At 46.8% G+C, this 13,113-nt stretch overlaps 2 protein-coding genes across 2 annotated transcripts; one reads left to right on the top strand and one right to left on the bottom strand.

Moving 5' to 3' along the window:
- Positions 1–464: 464 nt before the first annotated feature.
- Positions 465–2,283, top strand: LOC147380917 (uncharacterized). Its single transcript, XM_086431057.1, has 3 exons — positions 465–1,009; positions 1,093–1,697; positions 1,789–2,283. The coding sequence occupies exons 1-3, from the start codon at positions 484–486 to the stop codon at positions 2,281–2,283; spliced, it is 1,626 nt and encodes a 541-aa protein (XP_086287183.1). The 5' UTR covers positions 465–483.
- A 3,304-nt stretch (positions 2,284–5,587) lies between these two features.
- LOC147380916 (uncharacterized) lies at positions 5,588–7,119 on the bottom strand. The gene is made up of 3 exons (XM_086431055.1): positions 6,544–7,119; positions 6,344–6,498; positions 5,588–6,263 (listed from the first exon to the last, which is right to left on the bottom strand). Exons 1-3 carry the CDS (start codon positions 7,117–7,119, stop codon positions 5,588–5,590), a joined length of 1,407 nt encoding a protein of 468 aa, XP_086287181.1.
- Positions 7,120–13,113: the final 5,994 nt, after the last annotated feature.

Below are 13,113 nucleotides of genomic sequence, written 5' to 3'. Positions count from 1 at the left end.
GTTCTCACTTCTCGAGGGCGGCGGTCGGTTGGGCAATTATCGCAGTTCGCGCCCTGTCTGTTGGTTTAAACGGCGCAATTATTACAAGGAGTACACGTGGCGCCCGGAGAGTGGTATCGATTCATGTGTAAAGGGTCGAACGGTCGCATTGGGTTTCTCAGCATTTAATGCCTCATTATTGACCTGGGAAAACCCTGTCCGTTGATCCTAAACGCGCATCTCGAGGCCTTCCTTGTCTATAAATATCCCCCTCACCTCCTACTTTCATTCTCACTCTTGCTTTCCTTGCTGTTACGCTGCCCATTTGCCCTCTCGCGCGCCTCCTGCCTTTTCCAGTGCCTCCGCCGCGCCTTCGCCGCGCCATCCAGTCATCAGCTACTCTGTAACCAGCTCCCTTCGAAGAGGAAATTGAAGAAAAGGTAACAGAGTCAAGGCCACCCCTCTCCTCTAGTTTTTCTTTCACTCCTCTGTCACCCCATCCTCATGGCCAAGGGGAAATCTTATTCCCCTGCCTGCCCTCCATTGGAGGTGGTTAGGGGCACCTTTGGTGTCCCTGCCAGTGTGGGCCTGTCCTATGTGGACGAGGCCACGCAGCTCAGGGAAGGCCCTCCAGGTACCACGGTGGTATACTGGGGGCAATTTAGAGCAGGCCTCCGAGTCCCTTTGAGTAGGCTGACTCGGGAGGTTCTGAATTTTTACCGGAGGGCACCTGGGCAAATGAGCGGAAATTTCTTCCGACTTATTAGTGCCTTCGAGCATATGAACAATAGGCTGGAGGACGGCCTCCAGCTTGGGCTCTGGGATATCAGGGCCCAATTCGTTCTGAAGAAGTGCCCGAATAGGCCGGGCTTCTTCTATCTATCGAAGAGGAGAGGGAAGCCTTCCTTGGTCGAGTTACCTGACTCGGACAAGGAGTGGTTTTTATTCCCCATTCAGTTGTCTGGTCAGTGGGAGTACGCCCAAGATGACGAGCTTCCCTCCCTGGCCTATTCCTTCTTCAACACCCATGGTGAGTGCTACTAAATGTTTCTTCTCTTGTTCTCCTTTATTCTCTTGCCTAGAGACTAACTATGCGTCGTCCGACCTATGCAGGCCCGGCCAAAGACAAGTTTCCGGGAGACTCCGTGGTGATCACCCACCTCTTCTCCAACCCCGACTTGTACAATCAAGTTACGGCCTTTCTACCTCCGTCAATCCGCCCAGCAGAAATGGCACTGCAGTCTAAGCGTCCCCCACCAGTCCTAGCCTCCGACTCTGAGGAGGAGGAAGTTGCTGTGGTTCCCCCAGCAATACCAACTGCAACTCCCGGGGTAAGACGTGCCGATCCCGAGGAGGAAGAAGAGGAAGACCATCAACCTCTTCTAAAGAGGTTGAGGAGGGGGCCCCGTCCTCCAGCCCCGGTGCTCCAACTGCCCCCTCCTCAAGTTCTAGAGGAGACCTGCCATCCAGCCGAGCCATCGCAGGCGTCCTCGGCCGGATCGGTGCAGAGGGGGGTCGTGCCCCCTACCCCCTGGGTAGTTCAACCCTCGGTCAGGGGCAGGCCGGTGTCGGACAAAGACTCGGCCTTGTCCGACCCGGCCATAGCAAGGGCTGTCTTCGATGCTTCCGCGCTACCACGGGACGTGGAGAAAGTCCGCAAGAGTTTTGCCGGTGATTCGGCGAAATTCTCGAACGAAGCGTTCCGAGCTTTGGCGGTGGTGAGCTTTTATCCTAGCCTTTTATTTTCCTTGGTTCGAATCCTATTTCCGGTTTGTCCCTCCATCTAAACTCTTTTCTTCTCCTTGTCAGGTGCAACACGCCGTGGCCAAGCTCGTGGAATCCCGCGACGCTTCCGTGGACAGCCTTAAGTCCACAGAAGGTCGCCTCCTTCAGCTACAGGCTGAAAAGGATGCGGCTGCGGCCAATTCCCAGAAACTCCAATCAAGCTTGGATAGCGCACTATCCGAGTTTGAGCAGAATAAAGACAAGTTAGCTCTGGCGGAGGGGAAGATTTCTTCCCTAGAAGAACTGGTGAAGGCGAAGGAGGTAGAGCAGGAGAGAGCACTCCAAGATCAGCTCAACTCCCTCCAAGCCCAGCTGGATTCTTCAGAGGAGGCCTGGGAGACGGCTTATAATAAGCTGAAGGCGAAGCTAAGGAAAGCCGAGGCCGCTGCAAAGAGGCCGGAGGTGACCCCGGAAGCCATACCAACTGCTGCTCCCGAGCCAATTCCTGAAGCCCCGGCTGCACCAGTGGACATCCAAGCTCCCGATGAAGCCGAAGCTACACCTGCCGCGGATGTCTAATTTTTCTCTCCTTTTCTTGTAGCACAATTTTGTAACTTTTTATGTAATTCAAATGGAAATATATAAATATATCTCTTTTTTTTTTATCGACTCTTGTACCTCCCTCTTTGCTTTCTCTTTTCTGCTTTTAAGCTGAGGCTTATTGCTTAGGGAACCCCGAAATATTTAACTCTACACACCTCCTTAGCCAGGTCTTTAGTTCCAAACGAAATCCTTTGTTAGGTCCGGCACTTGTTGAGGGGCCGTGGCTTTCCCTTAGTCCGACTCTTCAGTTGGGCTTGGTCCCCGTAGTGGGACCAAAGCTTACCCTTCCGACCAACTCCTCAATTGGGCTCGGCTCTAATGGAGGGGCCGAGGCTTTTCCTTAGACCAACTCCCCAGTTGGGCTTGGTCCCCGTGGTGGGACCAAGGCTTTCCTCCAAACCAACTCCTCAGTTGGGCTCGGCTCCTGTGGAGGGGCCGAGGCTTTCCTTGACCAACTCCCCAGTTGGGCTTGGTCCCCGTGGTGGGACCAAGGCTTTCCTCCAAACCAACTCCTCAGTTGGGCTTGGTCCCCGTGGTGGGACCAAGGCTTTCCTCCAAACCAACTCCTCAGTTGGGCTCGGCTCCTGTGGAGGGGCCGAGGCTTTTCCTTGGACCAACTCCCCAGTTGGGCTTGGTCCCCGTGGTGGGACCAAGGCTTTCCTCCAAACCAACTCCTCAGTTGGGCTTGGTCCCCGTGGCGGGACCAAGGCTTTCCTCCAAACCAACTCCTCAGTTGGGCTCGGCTCCTGTGGAGGGGCCGAGGCTTTTCCTTGGACCAACTCCCCAGTTGGGCTTGGTCCCCGTGGTGGGACCAAGGCTTTCCTCCAAACCAACTCCTCAGTTGGGCTCGGCTCCTGTGGAGGGGCCGAGGCTTTTCCTTAGATAGCAGGGCTGTTGAGCAAAGATGACTTTATTGATAGTATTTCTTTAAATTGAATACATTCCATGGTGATTGAATTTCATCACCGGTCGGAGTCTCCAAGTAGTAAGCGCCATTTTCCCCGATTTTTCGCACAATATACGGTCCTTCCCAGTTGCAGCCGAGCTTCCCACTATTAATTTCCTTGGTATTAGAAAATACCTTTCGTAACACCATATCCCCGACTTTGAACTCCCTGCAACGTACCTTCCGGTCATAAGATCTCTTCAACACCTGTTGGTACCGTGCCAACCTCTCTATGACCCTTTCCCGCGTCTCATCCAACCAGTCCAAATTCCGAGCCACCATTTCGTCGTTGAATTCTGTCTCGGCCACCAGCGTCCTTGTTGTAGGAATCTGTATCTCGGTGGGAATGACAGCTTCTGTTCCATAGGCTAGTGCGAACGGAGTGAAACCTGTTGCCCTTCTTGCCGTGGTCCGGTATGCCCATAAGACACTATGTAGCTCGTCTACCCATCTTCCCTTGTGTTCCTCCAGCTTCTTTTTCAAGTTTGCGAGGATTGTCTTGTTTGATGCTTCAGCTTGGCCATTTCCCTGTGGATACCTTGGCGACGATTGCAGAGAACGGATTCCGTATTCCTTGAAGTACGATTGCACGCGGTTGCCCTTGAACTGAGTTCCATTATCAGAGATCAGTGCATAAGGGATCCCGAACCGCGTTATGATGTGCTCCCACGTGAATTTGATAACTTCTTCCTCCCGAATCCGTGTAAGGGGAACAGCTTCCACCCATTTAGTAAAATAATCCGTGGCTACTAGGATGAATAGCTTGCCCCCCTTTCCCCGAGGCAGAGGTCCCACAATGTCCATCCCCCATATCGAGAACGGCCAGGGTGACTTCATAGGGGTGGAGTTCACTGGCTGGCTGCAAATGCATGGGGGCATGTTTTTGGCATTGATCACAGGTCCTTACATACCTCTTACAGTCTTCCTGCATCCTTGGCCAGAAGTAGCCCTGGGTGATAACCTTGTTGGCGAGCGACCGTCCTCCCGAATGATTGCCGCAGATTCCCTCGTGGATTTCCGCCATTATGAGCTCGGACTCTTCTTTAGAAAGGCACTTAAGAAGTGGTCCCCCGAAAGACATTCTATACAGCTCCTCCCCAACGAGAGTGTACATTCCGACCTGCCGAAGCAATTTTCTGGCCTCTCCCTTGTCTGCTGGCAGAACCTCTGAGCGCAGATACTGAGTGAATTTTTCCATCCATCCCGACGTTCTCTCGGCCTGTGCGCACTCCTTCTCCTCATGTTCGATGCTTGCTATAGGCAGGTACTCCACAGGTAAAGACCGTCCCTCCGTCTCTCCTAGCATTGAGGCAATGTAAGCCAATGAATCTGCATGCCTGTTCTCATCCCTGGGTATCTGGCATATCTCCACTTGGTCGAACTTCTCAATCTCTCGTTTAACTGAGATCAGGTATCTCGCCATGCGTTCATCCTTTGCTTCAAATTTCCCGTTGCATTGGTTGGCTATAAGTTGGGAGTCGGTGCATAGTTTTACCCGGCCGATTTTCAACTCGCTCGCCATTCTCAGCCCGTGGATGACTGCCTCGTACTCTGCTTCGTTATTTGATGCCCCGTACCCGAGTTTAATTACCTTTTCCAGTCTATCGTTGCTCGGTGTTACAATTACTATTCCAACCCCCGAGCCCGAGTAGTTCGATGACCCATCGACAAAAATTCTCCATCCTGCCTGCTTGTCCCACAGCTCTACTTCTTCCGTCCCTTCATCCTCGTTCTCCAACTCTACCCAGTTCGGATCCTCTACCGGGAAGTCCGCAAGGAAATCTGCCAACACCTGCCCCTTTATCGCTGTCCGGGATTCAAACTGTAAGTCGTACTCTCCGAGGATTACAGCCCACCTCGCCATCCTCCTTGACTTTTCGGATCTGTGCATCATCTCTTTCAGCGGGGTGTCCGTCACAACTCGGATGCGGTGGGAAAGGAATAAGTAGGCCTGAGCTTGTGCGCCGAGTAAACGAGCGACAATCCCATCTTCTCCGTCCTGGTGTACTTAACCTCCGATATGCCCAATGTCTTGCTGACATAATAAATAGGATATTCCCGTCCCATTTCAACTTTAAAGAGAACTGAGCTTACCGATGATGGACTGGTCGCCAGATAAATCCCCAGCTCCTCTCCATCTTCCGGAGAGCTAAGGATCGGTGGCTGCCCCAAATACTTTTAAGGTCGCTAAAGGCTACCTCGCACTCCGTACTCCATGCAAAATTCTTCTCCTTCTGTAATAACGCGAAGAGCGGGCGGCATCGATCGGACACCCTGGAGATAAACCTGTTTAGCGCAGCTATTCTCCCTGCCAACTTCTGCACCTGCTTTTGGTTAGCGGGGCTCGGCATTTCTACCAACGCCCGGATCTGGTCTGGGTTTGCCTCGATACCTCTCCTGGTGATAATGTGCCCGAGGAATTTCCCAGAGGGAACGGCGAAGGACACACTTCTTCGGATTCAACTTCATTTTGAAACTCCTCAGCCGATCAAATGTTTGCTTGAGGTCTGCCAGATGGTCTCCCGCTCTCTTGCTTTTTACCAACAGATCGTCGATATACACCTCCACAGTCTTCCCGATCGATCCTTCGAACATTTTAGTCACGAGTCTCTGGTAGGTTGCCCCGGCATTTCTCAGACCGAACGGCATAACTTTAAAACAGAACAGCCCTTGCTCGGTGATGAATGATGTCCGTTCCTGGTCTTCCACTGCTAAGGGGATCTGGTTATACCCCGAATATCCGTCCATAAACGACATTCTCTCATGTCCAGCCGTGGCATCGACCAACCTATCAATCCTTGGTAGCGGGAAGCTATCCTTTGGGCATGCCTTATTCAGGTTCGTGAAGTCGATGCACACTCTCACCCTTCCATCCTTCTTCGGCACTGCTACTATGTTTGCTATCCATTCTGGGTACTCTACCTCCCTGATAAACCCGGCCTTTAAAAGCTTTTCGATTTCCTCATTCACCCCCTGCCTGAGGCGCGGCGACAGCCTCCGGGGCTTCTGCCTAATAGGTCGGAAGCTTTCATCAACATTTAATCTATGACACGCCACCACGGGTCTATCCCGGGCATGTCCTCCAATGACCATGCAAATACATCCTTGTTTGCCCTCAGAAGCTGGAGTATTGCTGCCCTCTCCTCCTCCAACATCGTGGTACCAACACTAACTATCTGTCCTCCGTCGCCCCCGAGATCCACGGCTTCGACTTCCTCAACTGTTACTCGCTGCTCGGGCAGCGGCTGCTTCTGTAATTGCTACGAAGATTCATTAACAGTTGGAGTTACCTTTCTCTTCTTCGGTGGGACGGCCTGAGAGCCTCGGTCCTGCTTCAAAGCCAGGTGAAAACACCTCTGCGCCATCTCCTGATCTCCCCTGATTTCCATTATTCCTTCCTTACCCGGGAAACGAATAACTTGATGATAGGTTGACGGAACTGCTTTCATCTCGTGTATCCATCTCCGGCCCAAGATCGCGTTATAAGCCGAGTCTGCATCTATTACCACAAATCTTGTCATTACCACTTTAGACCCTGCTGAGATCGGGAGTGTGATTTCTCCTACCGAGCTGCTAGCGGCGCCGTTGAACCCATAGACGAGGGTCGGCGTTGGCTCCAAACTTCCTGAAACCCCCATTCTCTTAGCCGCGCTTAGGAAGAGAATATCCACCGCGCTCCCCGAATCCACGAGTATTCTTCGGAGCTCGACGTTTCCCACTGGAAGCGCGATTACTAACGCGTCCTGGTGGGGCCCCGCCGTCCCCCTTAGGTCACTTTCTGTGAATACGATTGCCCGGGGATCTGCTCCGTGGTTTGTCGTTCCAACTACCCGTACTCCTGACGCCACACTGTTAACCCCGACCATATGTCGGATCTTTTTCCTTCTCCCGAATCTCACGCCTAGACGGCACTTCGGCCCCTAATAATCCTGTGATGGTATGAATTATCCTGCGCTCTTCCGTCTCTCGACGCCCTCCTTTAGCCGGCCTTCTTTGCTCGGGCTTTCGCTCAGCTCTTCGGTAGTCTCCCCACTTCTCCTTCCTCCCGTGGAAACATAACCTTTGAGCTTCCCAGCATCGATCATATCCTGGATGATATGGCGCAGCCTGTAGCAGTCCTCAGTAGGGTGGTCCTCAGCCTCATGATACTCGCAGAATGGTTTTCCGGGTTTCCCCTTATACCCCCGTGGCGGCTGAACGAAATCGGGCTCCCCCCTTATGCGCCTCAGTATCACGGATAGTTTTTCGTTGAGCGGGGTATACACCCGGCCTCTTTTCCACCACGACTGCTCGTTCGAATCTCTCCGCCTTTTCTTACTTCCTTCCACTCCGGGATGGGTCGGTACCTTTGAAGCGTCTACTCTTCCTTCGCTGTTAGCCACTGTCTGGGTGCTGCTTCTTCTGCCCTTCACAGATTCCTCCACCAGGATGTACTTTTCCACCTTCGCATACAAATCTTCTAAACGGGCAGGGTCAGATTTGATCAAGGACTCATGCAACCGTGTTCCCGGGATCACCGCAGCGATGCAAGCCGCGCATGCTGTGGCCTCGTCCATGCCCTCTACGTCCAGGGCTCTCGTTCGAAAACGGGTTATGAACGACCTAATACTCTCCCCGGGCTCCTGTCGAAGGTTAAATAGAGTGTTAACTCCGACCTTCTTCCTTCGCAGGTGCACGAACTGCCCAACGAACGTTCTTCCAGCTCGGAAAAGTTCGTAATGGACCCAGCTGGTAAGGCCTGAACCACATCATGGCCCCGAGCCTCAAAGTTGACGGAAACAGCTTGCAGAGCAACGGATCATCATTTTGGTACAGCACCATTTGACTTCTGTAGTGCAGTATATGGTCCATGGGATCTCGCGTCCCGTCGTAAGTTTCAAACTTTGGCATGTGGAACGACCTGGGTGGTTCTGACTTCATTATCGCCTGCGAGAATGGTGTCCCTTTGAGCTCCCGAATTGCGTTCCGTACCTTTTGCGCGGGATCCTTTCCTCGCGCGAATTCCTCATCCCTCCTTTTGAGCATCTCCTCCACTTCCTTCCTCGTCATGGTTTCTTTAACCTCGGAGCTTCCCTGCTGCGTTTTTACTGCTGCTGAATCTTCAGTCCAATCTACCTCCGTTCTTGCCGCTCGAACAGGATGGTCGCTGCTCTGCTCTGCCCCTGGGCCTTCCTCGGTCTCCGCACGCTCGCCTAACCTTTGCCTGAGCTCTTCGTTTTCCTTTCTGATTTTCACTATCTCATCATTTTGTTTCTCCAACCCCCTGCGCATTTCCTCCCTCATCTCTGTGAGTAAGTTGTACATCGCTAGCATTGGATCCGGCGCATTTGGGGGCGAGTCTGCTGGTAGTGGATTTGATGGCTCTCCACGATTTTCGCCTCTAGCTCTTCCCATATTGGTCGTTTTTCTCCTTGTAAGTTTCCCACAGGACGGCGCCAAATTGTAGATGCACGAAATGGCACTACACTTTCCTTCTCTTTAAGCTCGGGGGACCTGCAAAACAGCCCACTCCGACGATCAAGTTAGCCAAATTGATCAGTGTAATTTGCTTAGAGAAGAAGAATTCGAACCTCTTTCACTCATAATCTTCTTCCTTATATAGGTGTTCGACTTGTTCTTTTTCTGTGCCACCCCTTGAGGTGACTTGGGGTAGTTAGCCTACTCCCTGACATGTCAGCTGCAGGAGTTGTTGCAACTGCCCTATCGCTTCTGAGAAAGTCAGGTTTGGTCTGACATGACGTGGGTGGTTAGAACTGGCTGTCTATTGCAGGCTTATCTGTCAAACCTGTCATACCGACCTACGAGCTGATGGCACAGTTCCGAGCTTCGAATACATGCATTCGTCGGGATTAATAAACCGAGCCACGACCTCAAATCATTAATCTTGGCCCCTGATCGAGCCACGTGTCCGTGCTCAAGAATTCCCCCCACAGTAATAAGTGAAAAGTTCAGCTTGATCATTAACATAAAAAAATTAACAAAAGAAAACGATGAGATTCTTACAAGATACACACTCTCGTTCTTGATTATCTTGCTAGAGAAATGCATTACAGAACAAAATTATACAATAATTCAAAATTTCGCCAGCTTGATGATCACTAACACTAAGACTATCAAATAAAAACTAGATACAAAATATATAACATTGTAAGATATTAAAAAATAAAAAAAATTCATACATCACTCTAACGATTACAAAGAGAAACCCTAGAAACAACTTCAACCAAATCAAAATGCTTGATTTGCATTAAAATATACGCATATCAGGAGTCATTAATTAAGATCAAAGAAACAATAAGATTCTTACAAGATCCACGTTCTCGTTCTTGATCTCTTCCAAACCGAATCCTGTGTTGGCAGCCATTTTTACAGAGAAATCAAAGATCAAAGATTTAAGATCAAAACGTCTCTGTGAAATCGAAGCAGAAGTTCAAAATCTCAACTTGCTCACTGACTACTCCATAGTCTGTCATTCTCTCTCACTCACACTGAATCAGATTTCTTACTCATAGAAGACGTAGGGAAGCAAAGGATTTAAAAACAGAAAATAAAAAAGTAAAAAAACAAAAAAAAATTCGATCGAGAAGAGAGAGAGAGATAAAGGGCGAGGTCGACCGAGAGAGAGACCGTGAGAGGTCGATCGATGACTGAGAGAGAGAGAGAGAGAGAGAGAGAGAGAGAGAGAGAGAAACATTGAGAGAAGCAGAGAGAAAGAGAAACAGTGAGAGAGAGAGGCAGAGAGATAGTGAGAGTGATCGACTGAGTGAAAAAAACGTGGTCCACGGGCCGTGGAGTTTTGGATTTTAAAATTCGACGGGCCAGCCCAACAAATTTTTTTTATACAAATTTGAGATTTTCACGTAGTGTTAGTTGATTTAATTTAAGGATTTACACATTGTCCTCGAAACCCAAATTGGAACCAACCCACAGATGGGCTACAACCTAAACCCAATTCATGATTGGTTCGATATATATTGATCTAGGTTCAATTTAGAACTCATGTCGAACTAAAAATAAAATCAAGCCGGGAACCTAAACCAAATGTAAACTCGAAACTCAGCTGTAATTTTTAATAATGATTGTTTGGGGGAATTTTGAATTTTTTTTTTATAAATATAATAGAAATAGATAAAGGTGGGAAATATTTTTCATTATTGTTTATTCTTTTTTTTTAATATTTATTATTTTATTTTTTTGTTATTATTTATGCCTAAGAATTTTCTTTTACATTCAATAAACAGCTCATCATTGGGTACCTAAAATTTGAAAAGAAATAGAAGTGGTTTGTCAACACTGACACTTTTCTTACCAATTTAGTAAGATTTTAAGCCTTTCTAGGGGCCTTTTTGCTCAAATGGATTACCACATTGGCAATCCAACTCCACATCTCCTTAAATTTTGCAGAAAACCTCAGATTAAAAAAAAAAATATATATATATATATTATATGGGTCCCGTTCGACACCCTAAGTTTTACCACACACTTTAACAAACGCGTTTTGTCCTACATGGGTTAGAAGTTTCGGAATGGGCTGATTTTTGGTGAAGATGATCTCTATGGTGAGGAGATCATCCTCACCAAAAATCAGCTCATTCCAAAACTTCTAACCCCATAAAAAATGATTTACAAAAAATGGACGGTTCACGATTTTTCAACTTGTAAACATGGGGCTAAACATTTCGGAATGGGCTGATTTTTGGGGAGGATGATCTTCTAATCATAGAGATCATCCTCACCAAAAATCAGCCCATTCCAAAACTTCTAACCCATGTAGGACAAAAAACGTTTGTTAAAGTGTGTGGTAAAACTTAGGGTGCTGAACATTTCCCTATATATATATATAGGGAAATGTTCAGCAACAAACATTTTGACAAACATTTTGGCAAAACATTTTTGAAATATGGGTTACAAGTTTTGGAATGGGCTGATTTTTGGTGAGGATGATCTCTACAGGGAATAGATCATCATCACCAAAAATCAGCCCATTCCAAAACTTCTAACCCATCAAAAATGGTTTACAAAAAATGGACGGTTCACAATTTTTCAACCTGTTAACATGGGGCTAGAAGTTTTGGAATGGGCTGATTTTTGATGAGGATGATCTCCTCACCGTAGAGATCATCCTCACCAAAAATCAGCCCATTCCAAAACCTGTAACCCATATTTTCAAAAATGTTTTGCCAAAATGTTTGTCAAAATGTTTGTTGCTGAACATTTCCCTATATATATATATATATATATATATATATATCTTTTGGATCATGGTTTACATGTGTCTCATAGAAAAAAATAATCAAAGTTCATAAGATTTTTTCCTTTACAACCCTAAATCATCAGATCATGGTTTTGGATGCCACAAGTTGAGTCTAAGGACCCTTAGTAAGTGTGAAATCCTCACTGACTTAGTAAGACTAGTGGGACTCATTTGTCAGCATGTAATCATATAAATGAAATCGGTATTCAAGTAATCAAATGTTATTCACAATTTTTGGATATTGGATTTTAATTCAGTAAAATTTTATATTTGAATACCTATGAATACAGATTTGGAAATCAAAATATTCACTCCCAAAATATCCCATTAAAAATTGGATTAGATATCATAATCATATAATTTATCGTGGGGGGTGTAATTATGTTCAACTACGTGGATCAATAAAATGCCTCCACATAATCACTAAGGCAAAGCTGAATGAGGAGGAACACGTGTCTCATCCTCGAAATAGGAGGAACCATTGGAAGCCTATACGACACATGTAAATACTTGAAGCACTCAGCCTAACTTCGCCGAAAATCTAATTATTGTAGTAAAGATTACAAAACTAGAAAAAAAATAAGAATGGACTAAAAGTATAAGGTTTCTCAACAGGATTCTCGTTAGAATGGAATTGTTAGATCGATTTAGAAAGACTAATGCTGAAGTAACGCCAGGCTGGAATCTCATATCGAATGTCGATGAAAAGCACCTATGATTCTCATTAGGGGTGCAACTTAGTTTGGTTTGGTTCGGTTTGAGGTCAAACTGGAATCGAACCGACATAGGTCAATCTACTAAATAAGAATCAGAATTAAACCAAATTCCATTGGAACCAAACCAATCCAAACCGAATTAAAGTAGGTTTGGTTCTATACAGTCGTACGGATTGCCAATATTCTATAAATTGTAAGTAATATTTTTTAATGAAAAAACAAACATAAAATTTCATACAATAAATCATAAATCTATTCATAAAAAGTCATTAGTTTTTTCATAAAAGATCACTAATTTATGTCCTAACTCCTAAAATAATTCATAATAATTATTATTATATATATTTATTGCATAGGGGTTCGATTCTATACAAACTTGATTCGAGAATCGAACCAAATTGATCAGTTCTCCATTTTTAGAAACCCAGAACCGAATCGCAATTTGTTTCAAACCGAACCAAATCACCCTAAAGTTATCGGTTTGGTCCGGTTCTCGATTTGAACTGGATCAAATTGCACCCCTACGTCTCATCAAGAAGTGCAATGTGAGATTCTAACTTGAGGTCACTCTAGCACGACTCATTAATCCGATGTAACACCTTTTTTGTACAGCTGAGCTGGTCAAAGCAATGGTCCACTTTGGTCAACAAAAAATCGAAATGTGTGTGATAAATTACATAATTTTGATTGAATGTACACGAGGCATTCTTTGAAAGCATGACAGCAGGGTTCCTTTGATTAGTAAATTTTATTTTAAAACACAAATCAAAATGGCCGGCTAGCACATCTACTCGGACCACTTTATCAACAGGTCACGTTTTTAGGTTTTTTATATTTTTGTTTTTGGGTGACCACACTAAAAATACTTTTATAAGGACAAAAGCTATACC

This window comes from Akebia trifoliata, unplaced genomic scaffold, assembly GCF_017979445.1.
Source record: "Akebia trifoliata isolate Shusen 1 unplaced genomic scaffold, ASM1797944v1 Contig00879, whole genome shotgun sequence".
In the NCBI taxonomy this organism is placed as follows: Eukaryota; Viridiplantae; Streptophyta; class Magnoliopsida; order Ranunculales; family Lardizabalaceae; genus Akebia; species Akebia trifoliata.
Note: the sequence above shows the minus strand (reverse complement) of the source record. Positions and strands in the feature narration are given on the sequence as shown.

What these genes read in the sequence shown, in the direction of transcription:
- LOC147380916 (XM_086431055.1), bottom strand. Translation starts at nt 7,119, where the DNA reads ATGGTCGGGGTTAACAGTGTGGCGTCAGGAGTACGGGTAGTTGGAACG. An exon ending in TCCCACCGAAGAAGAGAAAG is followed by an intron (nt 6,499 to 6,543) that starts GTAACTCCAACT and finishes TTACAGAAGCAG; the next exon opens with CCGCTGCCCGAGCAGCGAGT. An exon ending in AACAAGGATGTATTTGCATG is followed by an intron (nt 6,264 to 6,343) that starts GTCATTGGAGGA and finishes CCGACCTATTAG; the next exon opens with GCAGAAGCCCCGGAGGCTGT.
- LOC147380917 (XM_086431057.1), top strand. Translation starts at nt 484, where the DNA reads ATGGCCAAGGGGAAATCTTATTCCCCTGCCTGCCCTCCATTGGAGGTG. An exon ending in TTCCTTCTTCAACACCCATG is followed by an intron (nt 1,010 to 1,092) that starts GTGAGTGCTACT and finishes CGACCTATGCAG; the next exon opens with GCCCGGCCAAAGACAAGTTT. An exon ending in CGTTCCGAGCTTTGGCGGTG is followed by an intron (nt 1,698 to 1,788) that starts GTGAGCTTTTAT and finishes TCTCCTTGTCAG; the next exon opens with GTGCAACACGCCGTGGCCAA.